This window comes from Salvelinus alpinus, chromosome 11, assembly GCF_045679555.1.
Source record: "Salvelinus alpinus chromosome 11, SLU_Salpinus.1, whole genome shotgun sequence".
NCBI classification, from domain to species: domain Eukaryota; kingdom Metazoa; phylum Chordata; class Actinopteri; order Salmoniformes; family Salmonidae; genus Salvelinus; species Salvelinus alpinus.
This window is the reverse complement of record NC_092096.1, coordinates 64,841,134-64,858,667: the sequence shown is the minus strand read 5'-3', so window position 1 is coordinate 64,858,667 and position 17,534 is coordinate 64,841,134. Positions and strand designations below refer to the sequence as shown.

General features: G+C 45.0%; 1 protein-coding gene and 1 pseudogene across 2 annotated transcripts; one reads left to right on the top strand and one right to left on the bottom strand.

The window, feature by feature from the left end:
• Positions 1 to 550: 550 nt before the first annotated feature.
• On the bottom strand, positions 551 to 10,138 carry LOC139533364 (rRNA N(6)-adenosine-methyltransferase ZCCHC4-like; annotated as a pseudogene).
• Positions 4,684 to 7,826, top strand: LOC139534669 (E3 ubiquitin-protein ligase TRIM62). Of its 2 annotated transcripts, none has more exons than XM_071333987.1 (7): positions 4,684 to 4,842; positions 5,396 to 5,634; positions 5,894 to 5,989; positions 6,296 to 6,529; positions 6,626 to 6,645; positions 6,780 to 6,910; positions 7,059 to 7,826. In XM_071333987.1, the coding sequence occupies exons 2-7, from the start codon at positions 5,398 to 5,400 to the stop codon at positions 7,676 to 7,678; spliced, it is 1,338 nt and encodes a 445-aa protein (XP_071190088.1). In that variant the 5' UTR covers positions 4,684 to 4,842; positions 5,396 to 5,397; the 3' UTR covers positions 7,679 to 7,826. The 2 variants fall into 2 exon arrangements, with proteins under 2 accessions (XP_071190088.1, XP_071190087.1); XM_071333986.1 differs by having other exon boundaries at positions 6,780 to 6,973.
• Positions 10,139 to 17,534: the final 7,396 nt, after the last annotated feature.

Genomic DNA, 17,534 nt, shown 5'->3' with positions numbered 1-17,534 from the left:
ATGAATATATGTATGAATCTGGCTGTGAGCAAGTGTGTGTGTGTGCGTGCGTAACGGATGTGAAATGGCTAGCTAGTTAGCGGTGGTGCGCGCTAATAGCGTTTCAATCGGTTACGTCACTCGCTTTGAGACCTTGAAGTAGTGGTTCCCCTTGCTCTGCAAGGGCCGCGGCTTTTGTGGAGCGATGGGTAACGAAGCTTCGTGGGTGACTGTTGTTGATGTGTGCAGAGGGTCCCTGGTTCGAGCCCGGGTATGGGCGAGGGGGCGGACGTAAAGTTATACTGTTACACATGTTCTAATACTCCCTTGTCGCCATGCAACGACCGGTGTGTGTGCATGTAAGCTCAGTGTCATATCTGATCAGCGTCTGGGTGAGGTCTTGTTAGGTCCACTCCCACACACCTTTGCCCACTGCAATGCACTATGGGGTGCGACTTGGACACTGCATTCACTCTGCAAAAGACATTACTCAATACAGAACTCTGGGGACCAATAGAGGATAGCAGTGTATCACAGTGTCATTCAAATGAATCGGAGCCAGATATTCAGAGGATTGTTTACTAAATAACAACTGTGACACAAGGTTAATTGGAAGAAAATAAACAGAAAATCCACAGGGAATGGTGTTTATGACATATACAGGAAGAAATTAGTGGCTAACAAAGGAAGTGACAAAAAAATGAACATGCATTTATGCTTCCCTTAGGTTCATGTGAATATACATGCCGATTGCAAATCAGCTTCTAAAAAAAGGCTATATTTTCTCTTTCTAGATATCAAAGGAATTCTTTTCTCTATTTTCCATATCATCCGCCTGCAGGGTAGGAAAATATTGTATTTCCACCCCACCGTCTTGATCAAAATAAAATGCATGCCTTTCACCTGTTTTCTTACATAAATCCCCTCAAAAGCTCAGCTTTAGCTTCATACATACAGTCCAGTCAGTTATTTTGATGCAATGGCCTAGACCTCATTCTGGAGGTAACGTCAAGCATGTGCAGAGCCTTCTTCAACGACACAGCCTAGACCTCATTCTGGAGGTAACGTCAAGCATGTGCAGAGCCTTCTTCAACGACACAGCCTAGACCTCATTCTGGAGGTAACGTCAAACATGTGCAGAGCCTTCTTCAACGACACAGCCTAGACCTCATTCTGGAGGTAACGTCAAGCATGCGCAGAGCCTTCTTCAACGACACAGCCTAGACCTCATTCTGGAGGTAACGTCAAGCATGCGCAGAGCCTTCTTCAACGACACAGCCTAGACCTCATTCTGGAGGTAACGTCAAGCATGCGCAGAGCCTTCTTCAACGACACAGCCTAGACCTCATTCTGGAGGTAACGTCAGGCATGTGCAGAGCCTTCTTCAACGACACAGCCTAGACCTCATTCTGGAGGTAACGTCAAGCATGCGCAGAGCCTTCTTCAACGACACAGCCTAGACCTCATTCTGGAGGTAACGTCAAGCATGCGCAGAGCCTTCTTCAACGACACAGCCTAGACCTCATTCTGGAGGTAACGTCAAGCATGCGCAGAGCCTTCTTCAACGACACAGCCTAGACCTCATTCTGGAGGTAACGTCAAGCATGTGCAGAGCCTTCTTCAATGACACAGCCTAGACCTCATTCTGGAGGTAACGTCAGGCATGTGCAGAGCCTTCTTCAACGACACAGCCTAGACCTCATTCTGGAGGTAACGTCAAGCATGCGCAGAGCCTTCTTCAACGACACAGCCTAGACCTCATTCTGGAGGTAACGTCAAGCATGCGCAGAGCCTTCTTCAACGACACAGCTTCTGTTCTTTGTGTGGACTTGTTCCTACTAGCGCTACAAAAACAGCGTTACACATTGACGTACAGCGTTACACAAAAGCAAAAAAATTACTTAAATGTCTTTAAAAGACTGACTGTCTACAGTACAGCAACCAACCACACACACAAGTTGGCAACTTATGACTACTTCACATCTGCTAAACACACACACATCTCCCTTGCTGTGTGGTGAGTTGTGACCACTCTGCTGTCTCCTTCAACTTGTTGGCTCTGTGCTGGGCTCCAGACTGCCTCTTGGAATTTGACTTTTTGGGTTGTTGTTTGGGCAGGATCTTGCCTCCCTTGGTCTTACTGGGACAGGAGGGAGAGAGCAAGTTCAGACACACTCACACAGGCAAACACAATCCGTACAAACCCTCAGAGAAACACGCCATTTAGGGCGTGTAACAAAACTGTACTGACATGGGTAGAGCTGGGAGCATACAGTAGTTTAGTGTCAGCCCTGTTTCTGTGTTTCTCTGTGTATATGAAGTACACTAAACTCACTTGTTACTGGTCCTGTCTTTGAGGGGACAGGCTCTGCGTTTGTGCTTCAAGCTACCACAGTTGAAGCAGCCTTCCAGACATGGGCTGTTCCCACAGGGGTTGTCCCGGAGGGCACAGCGGCCACAGGACTGGCAGTGACGCCAGGCTGGCGAGGGGGAGAGGTGCCAGTCAAATCGTCACTCAACCCAAACCATGAACATCGGGGTTTGGCAGTGTTAGCAGTCTAGGAGATACTCACATGGTTTCACGCACGTCTGACACTCTGAGCAACACTTCCACTGTCTCCCATCCTGAAGGAACAAAGAGAGAAGATAACTGAGTCTGTTGTGAAAAGTGATATCGCCGCATCTGAGGCACATGCACCTCTCATTCAACGCAACGTAGACAATTATTTCAAGTTAAAACTGTTGCAACATGACTTTTCCAGCCTGCCGTGGGGAAAGACATACCTTCGAAGGGCATACGTTGCATTTAACGCAATGCTTGTTCTCAGACCACACATCTCTCACAGACTTTGCAGAATCTAAGAGAAGCAAAGACCAAGACAGACGAATCAAATGTAATCTCTTCAGAATTCCACTCTAATAATTATCTATATATAATATATATATTTTATCCCACCAAAATGAATCCTTTTTAAACTGACCAATAAGACAATCTAGATTTTCCATGTTCCATTTAGGATGACATCTTACTATGATTACATTACTGTAATAGGCATTTGGCTCATGTGCAACATGGAATAGTGTGTTGTACCTGTAACCCCCCCCCCCCTCAGGAAGGAGGGTCAGGTTGATGTGTACCTGTAACCCCCCCTCAGGAAGGAGGGTCAGGTTGATGTGTACCTGTAACCCCCCCTCAGGAAGGAGGGTCAGGTTGATGTGTGTACCTGTAACCCCCCCCTCAGGAAGGAGGGTCAGGTTGATGTGTGTACCTGTAACCCCCCCTCAGGAAGGAGGGTCAGGTTGATGTGTTGTACCTGTAACCCCCCCTCAGGAAGGAGGGTCAGGTTGATGTGTGTACCTGTAACCCCCCCTCAGGAAGGAGGGTCAGGTTGATGTGTGTACCTGTAACCCCCCCTCAGGAAGGAGGGTCAGGTTGATGTGTTGTACCTGTAACCCCTCAGGAAGGAGGGTCAGGTTGATGTGTGTACCTGTAACCCCTCCTCTTTAGGGAGGATGATGTCTCGTGGTGTCAGGTTGGTGAACAGGCGGACAGGGGACTGCTTTCTGCCCGTCTTTCCATGTTTGTTCAGGGGATGGTTGTCATAGTCCACCTAGGAGAACAACAATGAGTCCGTTTGGTGGCGGAAGGACTACATACAGTAAAACAAAGTAAGTAGCCTTGTCTGAGCCAGAACGCCCATAGTCCAGGAGCCTATCTCCAGTTTCTGTAGCGTGAGGCAGCTTGATGTACAAGTACACCTCCTGGACAGGACGCTAGTCTACCACAAGGCCTTACCCACAATCCGTAATGCTGAGTGACAAGCAGAGAGACATCGGGTATACATACATTATAGTAAATGCACATTATTATCAATCATTATCTTTTACTAATGTACACATGTCAAGCTGTGCTCCTAAGATTAGCCAATACGTCTGAATACAACTGGCTTGCCTGGTAGTCTAGCATGGTGAGAGAGGGGAAGCACTCCAGGATGCACGGCTCAAAGAAGTATGGGAAGCTCCAAACCATCTCCACACTGTTCTCTCTGGAGAAACACACACACACACCAAAAAAAACTAAAAGAAACACACAAAAAAAAAATCTGGTTATGGATTTAAGTCCTTCATTTCTACTTATAAATATCCAATCGATTGGCATTTAATTTATTTCATTAGCGGAGACAAATTAGTTAAATGCATCGCTAACCGGAGGTCTGCAGTTTCCTCTACGTTTCTGAGATTTGGGGGAAACTGTGGGCCAGAGGATTCACCAGGCCCCCGAATGGAGGGTCAGACACCATGATCACTTTCTTCCCATTCCCCCTCACTGAGGAAGGCTTGGACGACCCCACTCGCTGCCTGTTTAAAAACATTACATGGAATTCAATACTCATAAAAATAAGGATCAAGCCTTTGGACAAATGTATTTTAAGACAATCATAAGGTTGAAACTTTAACCTCTTCTCTAAAGAAGTGGTGGTTGAACTCGTCATAGAACTGAGCATATCTGGAACAGACATAAACAAGATTTCCACATGACATCTGCTAGTGCTTTCATTAAATCGTTGATTCCGTGTAACGTAGGATCACTATGAGCATGGAGGATTAGGGTGGGACAACCACGGCAGCTGGCCTCCTCCTGTACTTAACAGGAAGTCCACTGGTTTGTATGGGTGTGATTATACATTTCCAATCTTGTCAAGATAATCACTGAAAGGCACTTGAGCAACAGTAAGGCTCACTCACTCATACACACAAACACACAGGACTCAGCTTGTTACTCGACACCACACCCTTGCTGGTGTTCAGTCTGACACATTCCTTGCAGACACGCAGAGAGAACGGATGAGACATAGGAACAGAGTGAGTATAAACATACATACAGCTCATAAACATACATTAGGTTATACCAATATTGATTCGTTTGGGATTGTCGGGCACAGAACTAATTTCCTTAAAGCTGCAGGAGGGTTATGATTAAATAACAGAAGGCATTGGTAAACTTGAGTCAAGAATTCATTTCAATGAAATGCATTGAGCTATATGATGCATTAATCAATTCTGCTATCCTGCAATTAGCCTAGCTATCCTGCAAAATATTTATTTGACTAAGTTGTGGCAGTACCTGTATTTTGAAAACTTTGACTAAGTTGTGCAAGGGTTTATCATAATGGAGCCTGGAGAGCGCAGGAGTGTTAACAGACAAGCCTCTTGAGACTGCAGTATACCAGCCTCCTAAAACCAGAGGAACTAGCTCGCTTACCAAATACAATCACACAGCCATCACATTTGTTAGATTGAATTCTGAATTCACCTCCAACTGTCAACCACATCTTGAATGAAGGAAATTATCAAAGCACAGTGGTAGGAAATAGATTTAAGTGTCTCTAAGTTTATGTGACTACCACTTTCTTAGCCATGGCAGATAAGGACCTACTAACCGATGACCAGAGACCGGACGTGTCCCCTGGCTCTTTGCTCTCAGTCCAGAGTGGTGCCATGGATCCCCCTGTAGAATATCAGGCAGTGCTACAGGATGGCACGCTCTCACTGGTCCCCCTCGACAGTCCCGCTACTGGAGACGGGGTGGTTCAGCCGTACCCTCGCTCCCCAAAGCTGCTCCGCAAGGTGGCTGCATCCAGACATCTCTCTGAGGTAAATGTTATGATAGTAACTGCTACTAGTCCTGTTACCAATGATTCCCTGGTGGTAATGTCTAGTATTTCACCTTTATTTAAACAAGACGGTTTCATTTGCACTAGCAAATTGGAAACCAATCGATTCAAAATCAATCGTCATTAGCAGTGACTGAGAATCAATCTATTCAGAAGCAATTCTCATTTGCAGTATTTGAGAAAACCATCAATGAGAGTTTCACTCTGTGTTGTCCTCTCAAACCCCATCTGTGCTGTAGGAGCAGCTGTCCAGACGCCTGGAGGAACTGCAGTCAGAAAGAACCAGAACTAAGGCCCACATTCAATCTCTGAAGAAACGCAAGGCTGATCTCTCTGTGAGTACAACACTGGCTCCCTATGGTCCATAAGTGCCACTGCAGCCAAGGGCAACACAACCCATAGAGAATTCTCTCCATATTTCCTAACCTTGTATTGGTAACGTAGACTAGCTGAAATAACGGATTAGAATGAGAGACTTGTTTTTTCTTACTCATAACACATCAAGTTCCCTAGCGCTGGTGCCAGTCTGATAAATCGTTTGTCATTGTCATGGCGAACGACATAGAAGTTGGCTCAGAAACAGACTTGCATCGAAGCTATGGGTTCCCCTTAACTTCACAATTTCCTCACCTCTCATGAAGAGGAGCACAGAGGTGATGAAGCACCAGGTGAGGGAGAGGGTCGAGGGCATGAGGGCTGCCCTGCAGAGAGACCAGCAGGCCATGGTGGACTCTCTGGAGCTGGACCGCATAGAGACCAGCGCCAGACTAGACCATGTCCTGAAGGGCTGGGACCAGCACCTAGGACTGGTCCAGAGGAGCATCACCACTACCCAGAAATCCCTGGGGCAGACTTGGACAGGGGGCGATAAACAGGTCTGATTCTAGATACTTCAGATTAACCACATATGTAGGCTAACGGGAGTTTCAGTGTTACGCCATTTCAACAATTGTGTGTACTCCATTTTACAGAATATTCCTGCCAATCTCAGGTAAAAAAAAATATAAAACAATACTCTCTCATTTTCCTACCTTGAGATGTTATGACTAGGCTTTTTGTTGATGAAAATGTATAGGAACTCTGTGATTGGGATAAGTCCATGTGGAACTGTCTGTCCTCCTGTAGCCATAAGAAGCCAGATGCTTCCGAAGCAGAGATCCGGCTGAACGAAGAGAGGTTTGAGAAGCTTCTGAAAACCCTACGCTCCTTCTACAAGGACCTGAAGGCCCAGCTTCAGAGGAAGACACTGTTGCTGGGTAACAAACCGTTATGTCTGCTTATCCAGCTAGCCACAGAGGCTGTGATCAAATCTCTACATGGTAACATCTCACTCTGGATCTAGGTAGGATTTGGGGGGGAAAAGAGACAGATACAGAAAGGGTTTCTGTTTTTATTCGTTTGCAGATTCTTTCCCAGTGATGATGGACAGGCAGACCTGCCATAGCAAGATCACAGTGACGGGAGAAGGACGAGGCATGTGCTTCTCTGACTTTGCCCAGTCTTCTCCAGAGCACCCTCTCCAGTTCGACAAGGTCTGCTGTGCCCTGGGCTCTGTCGCCGTGACAACGGGCCAACGCTACTGGGAGGCCGACGTCCGCTGCTGCTCCGCCTGGGCTGTGGGCGTGGCCTACGGCTGCCTGGACAGGAAGGGGCGGGACAAAGGCGCCAAGCTGGGGCGGAACAGAAACTCGTGGTGTGTGGAGCTCAGGCATGGCCGTCTCTCCGCCTGGCACAACGACAGGCACGTGTTGTGCTCCGCAAGCGGGCGAGGGGTGCCAGGTAGGGTGGGCGTGTGGGTGCACTACGAGAAGGGAAAGCTGGCGTTCTACGATGCCGAGACTATGAAGGTCCTGCAGGAGTTCTCTGCAGCCCTGACGACCGTGTTTGATAGGGTGCATCATCAGTTCACTGAGCCCCTGTACCCTGCGTTCTGCTTCCTAAGACCATCAGAGGGACAGGTGTGGCCCAGCCATATGGAGATACGGGACTTCAACACTCCGATAGCGATCCATAAATGTCAATAAGCATGGTTCGATACGCACAGTCATGTACTATTCAAAGTGTGTGCTCTACTCTCAATTCATTTCTATGCCTGTTTTGTTCACTCATAGCAAATGTTCATCTGAGCAATGCATTGTGTGACCTTATCAAATAAAACTGACTTGAAGTTTACAGCCAGTAGCAGACTTTTCATGGGGTCACCTTTACCTTCCTGGTTTCTTAGCTTGATCAGCTCATGGTCAGGAAGAAAGAGTGAAATAAACAATCACACATAATATCAAACAATCCCTGAAACACTTAACATTGTAATATAGAACGTCTGTACTTTTAATTATTGGCTATGATGCTTTTGATTGATATATTTAAAAACACAACAAGACAAATCACAACAACTCAAAGAGCGTAACAAAGCACTTAAATCTAACCTAAAACACCAGATCATGTTCAGTAGGCACGAAATGGAAGAAAACACTTTGAAAAGGCATGAAGCGGGAGGTACTATGTGAACCCAACTTGTAAAACATTTGGCCCTAATTAACATGACCCCTGTTTAAACAACACGACAGACAGGAAGTCCAAATCAAAGCCCTCACCTGGGTGTCCCGACACAGAGAACCTTCCTGTAGCCCCGCTTGGCAATGTTCTCCAACAGGAAGTGACAGCTGCGGTCAGCGAACAGGTACTGGGCATTACTCTTCTTGTTCTCCAAGGATTTCAGCATCAGACTGGGCCTGCTCAGCCCGGGCCTCTGATGTCATCAGCCTGCGACATCTTGTGAGAGGCGTGGCCTTCCCATTCTCCCGTTAGGAGGAGGAGCTGACAGTCCTGGCAGAACTTCCTTCCTAGAGGGAGAACGAGGAACTTTTAAAACCTGGATTGGAAGAAAGAAACAAAACAACCATTGTTTTAAGTGGAAGAACATTATGTAGAGGTGGGGAGAACTATCAATTGAAATACTCATTATATGATCTGTCAAGCAACTTATCAAAGGTACTTAGATTTCTTTATTTAACTAGGCAAGTCAGTTAAGTCAGTTAAGAACAAATTCTTTTTTTTTTTTTTACAATGACGGCCTATCCCGGCCAAACCGGACGACGCTGGGCCAATTGTGCGCCGCCCTATGGGACTCCCAATCACGGCCGGTTGTGATACAACCCGGGATTGAACCAGGGTCTGTACTGACGCCTCTAGCACTGAGTTGCAGTGCCTTAGACCGCTGCTCCACTCGGGAGCTTACAGTAGGACTGTTATCCACAGAACTATACTGTTCCATCTCTAACATGGAATAGTTCCGTGGATAGAGTCCCCCTACATGTCAGGACAGGTGTAGGATATTTACCTGGAGCAGTACTCCCGATGGGTGGAAGTTGGCATCTTTGACCGGTTCACCTCCTCTCAGGCCATAAGCCTGGCCTCAGACACCTACAACACAAACAGACATGTCACACGCCTGGTGAAAACAAGGGAGTGTAGTTAGCTACTGTATATGTGCACAAACAAGGACTTTCGAGAAGGCAGAGGCATTCATTAGGCTTCCAAAAAAGGAATTGTAGGCTATTGTAGAAGCCATTTTGGCCAACTTATTTGGTTGTTGTGTTGTCTATAGTTTGTCTGTCTTTGTATAGTATACTTAATTTGTATAGAGGGCACTATATGTTGAGTCACTGGTCATGTCACAGGTGACCAGGAAGTGGGGATACACAGGCAGCGATGGAAGAGGAAGCGAGACAACCCACTCTCTGTTTGTTTTTTCCCGGGTTCAATGAAAGTCAACGGGAGAATCTCAATTGCGTAGTCCTCGCATCTTCTCTCCTTCTCAAAACCCATTGGATGAGAAAGCTAGAGGTCCTCCCCCTCTGACCTCAAATAGAGTATGCAAATTAGAGAGGACGGGAGGAGTATGCAAATTAGATTATCCTATTGAACTAAGTAGACCAGACTCAGCAGCTTTTGCATTGGTGTCTATGGAAGACTCAGTTAAGTAGACCGGACTTTTTAAGGTAAAAGGCCTGAGTAAACTATCTTAACGTATCCACAGATATGGAGAGCATACAGTCAAGAGAACAGCTATGCATTTTAGAAACTGTGATACAGCTCTTACCATTAACACATTGGAACTATGATATGTGCCTACTGTAATTACATCTGGCTGTATGGAATTTTTGCTAGCTACATGTTTATGTGTGCTGCTAATAAATGGACAAAAGCGGTTTGTTTTGCACGCGTTTGTGAACATTTCCAATCCCACCTGTGCCTGAGTGGCCATCACTGGAACGGTCTATATATATTAGGCCCACTATATTTGACAGGGGATTCAAAAAGATAACTCGCTTACCTTACCTTTTCATCTTCCCACTGAAAGAAGGTGCATTCTTTTCTGTCTCTGCACGCTGAGCGGCATAACGCCTCCGGCCTTTCTCCTCTCCTTTGCAGATCTTTTCAAACAACAATGTTGGACCTGCATTGGTCAACAGCATCAGCATACGTCACCGAATAACTCTCATGCAAATATAAGATTCAACGGAACATAATATAGCAAGCTTTGGACTGTCGTTAGCTAGCTAGTATTCATATCATACGGTAGCCGGATTCATATGGCCCTTTTCCTAAAACCTAAAGCTATCTAACTAGCAAATAGGTGTTGTCTTTGTCGCACTGCTTTGCTGTATCTTGGCCAGGTCGCAGTTGTAAATGATAACTTGTTCTCAACTGGCCTACCTGGTTAAATAAATAAATAACTTTACTATCATTCTGCCGTAGCTTCACCTTACTTACCATGTACACAAGATGGTTCTTTTTTTTGTCTCTTGCAAGAACAATCTCTATTCCAAATTCGTCTTATCTGATCCTTTCAATTGCACATCCGTGTCACTAATAAGTAACGTTCGCTAGCTAATCAAAAACTATTTGCCTTGTGTAAACATAACATAACATGCTGTCTCAGGTCGGTCAAGATAACGCCCCTCCATATCTTGTTAAATTTGTTGCCACCCTGAAGTAGAAATATGAGGTTATTTATGTATTTAATTTTTTTTGAAATATGAGGTTATGATGAACACTGTAACCAGTGTTTCACGTACAACTTAGTTGCAACATTGTATAGTGTATTTGTTTTCATCTGGCCGAAACGGTTGTCGTAAACATAGCCTTGAAGATGAGGCTGTTAATTTGACCACCAGGAGCCACTAAAAGCCCAAGGAAGAAAAATCCTAAAACCTTGAATAGCGCTTTACAGCAGGCCTGAACTATACTGTTCTGTTTTGTACTTTATACGCAGTGTTTAAATGTATTGATTTCTTCTAATGGTAGACTTCAAATCCAGAAGTGTAGTCTGAAGCTATAATGGATTCCAATTAATTTGTAATAACTCGATGAATAATTTATTGATCTGTCACAGCCATTATTGTGCATTTCCATCACGTGCATGTTACAGGCCTATATCATTAAAAGTGATGTAGGCCTTTGTAAAATGTCTATAGGCTAATAGAATATCCCGAACATAATACGCCTATAAAGAGGCGACCAATAATATTAGTGAAGGGGAAATTACTTATATCTGCAGAACTAGACTTCACTCCAGGCTACAGCATTGTGTTCAGAACATTTGCTTATAAATGACCGTTTTGTCTTCCTTTGCCCCGAGTGGCAAATAGGCAACCTCTGAAGAATAACCCATTGTTGCATTGCCTCTTCTCTATCTAGGGTGGACGAGGCGAAGCGACTGGTTTCACTATCGCCCAAAAATATCTGTCCAAAATAAGCCTAATACGTTTTAATGGGCTTATTTTGGAGCTAAACTTGTAGCCTGCCCTTTCGCCTATGGGACAACTACTCCCATTGTTAGAGCGGATATATGAGCATCTCGTCATTATATACAGATCTCTGCTCTATTGCACAGTGCAATCCAACGCGTTTTGTTTACACTGCGTCGCAGAACTCATAAATTGTAGTCCAAGAAAGACCCACTTGAGATTCACTTTAACACTGATTTCTATTGGTATAAACTCTATTTCCCAGAAGCCCTTGTTCGCGGGGAGCGCAGTGGAGCTGTTAATCACCTGGCTGGAGGGATGTTGCTGCCGAAGCAGCGACGCAAGCGTCGGGCGCGATCGTACACCCACACCACGGTGCATGCCTGTCAGCGCTGAATCGCCGTCATTAGATTGTCAGCGGCAGATAATTGCATAGCATCGACATATTATTATAAACTACATCTTCTGAGTCGACGGAAGCATCTTCTGCAAGGAGAGGCTTCATTAATGTGCAGCTCACAGTCCTGGCCAGAGGTGTGCAGTTGAATGAGGATAAATCTACTGTACATCGGACAGTGAAGAAAATCTAGCATTACCATGAGCACAGGTAAGGTCTTATGCCCTATTATAGACTATAGTGTATGTGAGGCATATGGTTTGATCATAGTAATTCGATGGCAATTACCAGTTTGTATGTTGACATTGTCATCATCTATGGTACTATCAGCTATTACACAGCAAAGCAATTACAGATTTAAGACAAGCATATTGATAGGCCTGTAATATCCATTGACTCAGCAGAAACCACTCTCAGACAAAGGTCCCACTGTGGAATGCCATTTATATGGCTACAGTATGTGGTGTAGAAATGCTCACTAGACTAGGTTTCCACTTCCAGACATATCATTGCGTTTTCATTATGTTGCATTGCTGTCTCCCCACATCTAGCTACATTGCCTGGGAGCTGCAGGCTGATAGCCTGGTACACTGGTCTCGTGTGAGGACATCAGTGTGTCAAGTCCTCCTCGTGTCCATCCCGTGTAATACAATGTCATTACATATGAATGACTCTAGTTATGGTTGTGACTAACATGCACAGTGCAGTAGCTGAGTAGTTGAAGAACGTCATTGCTGTGAACCTCATGTCTAGAAGACCTATTTGCCTAGTGTAGTGGTTCCCAACCTTTTTCCCTTACTTTACCACCAACTGAATTTTGCTCTGCCCCGAGTACCCCAGAAGTACGTCCTCATGTGCATTTTACCAGTAAGCCTATGGTCTCACGAATCTTCTCAAGTACCCCCTGTGAATAGGCCCAGTACCCCCCAGGTACTATCCCCCAGTCCTAGTACCCCTGGTTGGGAACCACTGGCCTATGGGCTCAAAACCATCATAGATGTGATGAAATCACAGACTTAGAAATAGTCTGAGCTGCCTCTCACTACTGAGTCAGAGCCACAACAGGCAAACCGCTTTAATGAGGTGGACGATCAATACCACAGTATTTTATTTATTTAACCTTTATTTAACTAGGCAAGTCAGTTAAGGCCTTCCCCGGCCCACGCCTATGGGACTCTCAATCGCGGCCGGTTGTGATACAGCCTGGAATTGAACCAGGGTCTGTAGTGACGCCTCTAGCACTGAGATGCAGTGCCTTTGACCGCTGCGTCACTCGGGGGCTCCCCTGTTTGCACTGCTGATGACTGATGAGAAGTTGTTGGAGTTTGTCTGTGAAATGAGGTAGGAATGCGTAACAGTCCTGAGTTATCATCAACACTACCTTGTAAACTCACCTGAGACGTGTACTAAAGGGGAAAAAATGTTGTATTCCATCTAGAACTGGGACACTGTCTGTCTTCTCTGAGCAGTGACGTTTTTGTCATGACACCTGTTTGTTAGAGCAATGTTGGATGGATGTAATGACTGATGTTGATGGAACGGTTAGTGAATTGGAATGGATGGAAATGGGAAAGTCTTCACCTATGTGTTCACAGACTCACAGGTTGGTGTCAACATGGGTTAGGTCATCCTGCTGACCTGGCAGGCTGGTGTCCACATGGGTTAGTTCATCCTGCTGACCTGGCTGACTGGTAGTGATGATGAACTGGATCAGGTGTGGTCCAGGTTGGTCTGAGGTATTTGAACGATAGACTCTGGTTGATACCCTATCATACAGTGAGTGGACATAACATTAAGAACACCTGCTCTTTCCATGACAGACTAACAAGATTAATCCCTAATTGATGTCATTTGTTAAATCCACTTCAATCAGTGTAGATGAAGGGGAGGAGACAGGTTAAATAAGGATGTTTAAGCTTTGAGACAATTGAGACATGGATTGTGTATGTGTGCCATTCAGAGGGTGAATGGGCAAGACAAGGTATGGTAGTAGGTTTTCTACACTCAACAGTTTCCTGTGTGTTTCAAGAATGGTCCACCAGCCAAAGGACATCCAGCCAACTTGACACAACTATGGGAAGTATTGGAGTCAACATGGGCCAGCATCCCTGTGGAACGCTTTCAACACCTTGTAGAGTCCATGCCCTGACTCCTTGTAGAGTCCATGCCCTGACACCTTGTAGAGTCCATGCCCTGACACCTTGTAGAGTCCATGCCCTGACGCATTGAGGCTGTTCTGAGGGCAAAACGGGGGAGTGGGTCTCAATATTAGGAAGGTGTTCTTAATGTTTTGTACACTCAGTGTATATTGAGGGCAGATTTCAATGACTGCAGTATCTGAACTGAAGGTGTTTGCCTCACAAAAAAAAATATGTAAAGCCTAGTATAACTTTTTTGCTCGCATGGTGAAATACAAGACAAGTCTTCTTTTCGACCAGGTACCAACATTCACCACAGTTTCCCATTGAAATATCTGAATAGCTCTTCACGGTCTGTGTTTACCAGTCAGTCTGTACAGGGGTCAACAGCGATGATTTTCTTTTTACCTCAATAGATCCCAGATTGGTTATTGGATGATCAGCCATTCATTGGTTAATAACAATATACTATGCTAGCCTAGTGTACATCAGTCAGTCAGGGACAATATGAAGTCATCACATTGGAACGTAGGCTGCGTCATCGGCAGACACGTTGCAGAATCATTCTGGAGGCACTGGAGAGTCCCCAGCTCCCAACACAGTGCTGTGAGCTGGGTTTGTGGCCAGATCACACCCACTGACTGTCTGGATGGATCAGTGTGCCAGAGCTACGGAGGCCCAGCAGGGTCAAAGTCAAGAGAAAAGTCAGGCCCTTCCTTTATTATACAGTAGTAATCTAGGCCCATAGTTACTAGTCAAAGGTTACCATAGAGTGAGTAATTAAAATACGAGTGGCTAGTTAGAAAACATTGTACATAGTCATGGGGTTGCTAAACACTACTTTGATTTACTGGAAACCCCCTTGAAATGCCAATAGACACTAGTGCACATATAGTATGACAGAGTGTAATCATTAAAATAAAGACACAAGCCGATGCCCGCAGTATAGGATGAGTGGTGGTTGTTGTGTTTCCACTTAGTCAGCAGATAGAGAGGTAATGTTCTAATTCAGATAATGATAATATGAGTCTAAGGTCATAGTACATGAGTGCAAATGTGCAAGTGTCAGCACGTGCTTCAGGGGATCAGTGTGGGACTGCGTGAGCCTCACAGAGTGTGTACAGTGTGTGTGTGTGTGCATCCACATGTGCCGTGTGGGTGTAGACTATGTGTTTCCCATGGATGATCATGAGAGTAGGCAGGTCCACATGTACACGTACACACACACACACACACACACACACACACACACACACACACACACACACACACACACACACACACACACACACACACACACACACACACACACACACACACACACACACACTAATGGGAGTGGGCTGGTCAGGAGATCTCACAGGTGTGATCTCACTGGTGTTAATCTTGAGCTCTTGCTCTCTCACACACTGACAATTAAGTCTGAAATGTGACGTGGCCCTGCCACGCTCTTATTGGAGGCTTTAATAGATGGGAGGAATGACATGTGCCTTCCGCTTGAGCCCATCGATCAAATATGAGCTGCTGATTGGCTGGGCTGTGCCTGTAATTTGTTAAAGGGGGTTTTAGCGTTGATTAGAGATGGCCGTTTCAATGTATTGTTTGGAGATGTGTAATAGATATGTCGTTTTTCCTCTTGAACATTGGGCATACTGTGCATAGGATTGTAGTTGATTTCAGCTATAGATCATCAGTGTTACCATGGCATTACTACTTTTGGAATACAGCCAATTCAACAGATTTATTGCCAAACAACATTAACTCAAAGATTGCTTTATATTTCCATTTGGGGGCTATAATTAAACATTAATTAATTAGATTAATTTAAATCATGTGTTCTACCATATACTGTAGCTTTAAAAGCTGTGAGTATCTATTTCTGACAGACAATGTTTTCCCTTCTTATTCAGTATCTAGGTTATGATTCTAAAGGTCTTTCGTAAACCATTGAAGCATTACTTATTCATTCATTCATTCTTTTCATACGTCACTTGTATGTACCATGAGGTGCAATCCTTCACTTAAAACCATACGGTGCAATCCTTCACTTCTTAAAACCATGAGGTGCAATCCTTCACTTCTTAAAACCATGAGGTGCAATCCTTCACTTCTTAAAACCATGAGGTGCAATCCTTCACTTCTTAAAACCTTGCAGTGCAATCCTTCACTTTTTAAAACCATGAGGTGCAATCCTTCACTTCTTAAAACCATGAGGTGCAATCCTTCACTTCTTAAAACCATGAGGTGCAATCCTTCACTTCTTAAAACCATGAGGTGCAATCCTTCACTTCTTAAAACCACGAGGTGCTATCCTTCACTTCTTAAAACCATGCAGTGCAGGCTGCCTTAATTGAGTCTTCCGTAGTGGAACATTCTGAGAGCTGACATTTAGACTAGGGTTGGTTGGTTGGTTGGTGTTACTGTCAGCATTTAGCTACTAACCCTCCTCTCTCTTCACTGCTGTACTAACAGCCATCAGAGTGAGGCTACACTCTTACATGCTGACCAGACTGCGTGCACCATCACGCACGCGCATGTTGATTTTGTCAACCCATACCAGACGCGATCAGGACACGCAGGTTGAAATATCAAAACGAACTCTGAACCAACTATATTAATTTGGGGACAGGTCGAAAAGCGTTAAACATTTATGGCAATTTAGCTAGCTAGCTTGCTGTTGCTAGCTAATTTGTCCTGGGCTCCCGGGTGGCGCAGCAATCTAAGGCACTGCATCTCAGTGCAAGAGGCATCACTACAGTCCCTGGTTCGAATCCAGGCTGTATCACATCCGGCCCGTGGTTGGGAGTCCCATAGGGCGGCGCACAATTGGCCCAGCGTCGTCCGGGTTTGGCCGGGGTAGGCCATCATTGTAAATAAGAATTTGTTCTTAACTGACATGCTAAGTTAAATAAAGGTTACACATATAAACATTGGGTTGTTATTTTACCTGAAATGCCCAAGGTCCTCTTGGTCCTCTTTAATCCACAGATTAAATGGTAATCCGAGTTTGTTTCTAGTCATCTCTCCTCCTTCAGGCTTCTTCTTCTACTTTGGACTTTATATGGTGGTGGGCATCCAACTTTAAGGTGCATTACCACCACCAACTGGACTGGAGTGTGGACCTCAGTTCATCTTTCAATCACCCACGTGGGTAAATGCTCCTAAAAAACAATGAGGAGATGGCACGTGGGTATATGCTCCTAAAAAACAATGAGGAGATGGGAGAGGCGGGACTTGCAGTGTGTCAAGCGTCACAAACAGAACCAAGTTCTATTTTAGCGCCTGGCTACGCAGACGCTCGCAAGCAGTGTGGGTGCAATGATCGAATAACATGTATGTGTAAATGTATTTTGCAATGCTCGTGCACATGACCAAAGCGGTGTTGTCAGCATGTTAGAAAACCTTATGAGAACCTTATGTCCCCATATGAAAACCTTTTTTGGCCCTAGGTAGAACCTTGTTGGGTTCCAGATAGAACACTCAGTACCAAAAAGGGTTCTACAAAGAGTTTTCCTATGGGAATAACCAAAGAACCAAAAACAGACTGGAACCAAGGCTAGCAGTACATATGCACACATATGGTAACATCACA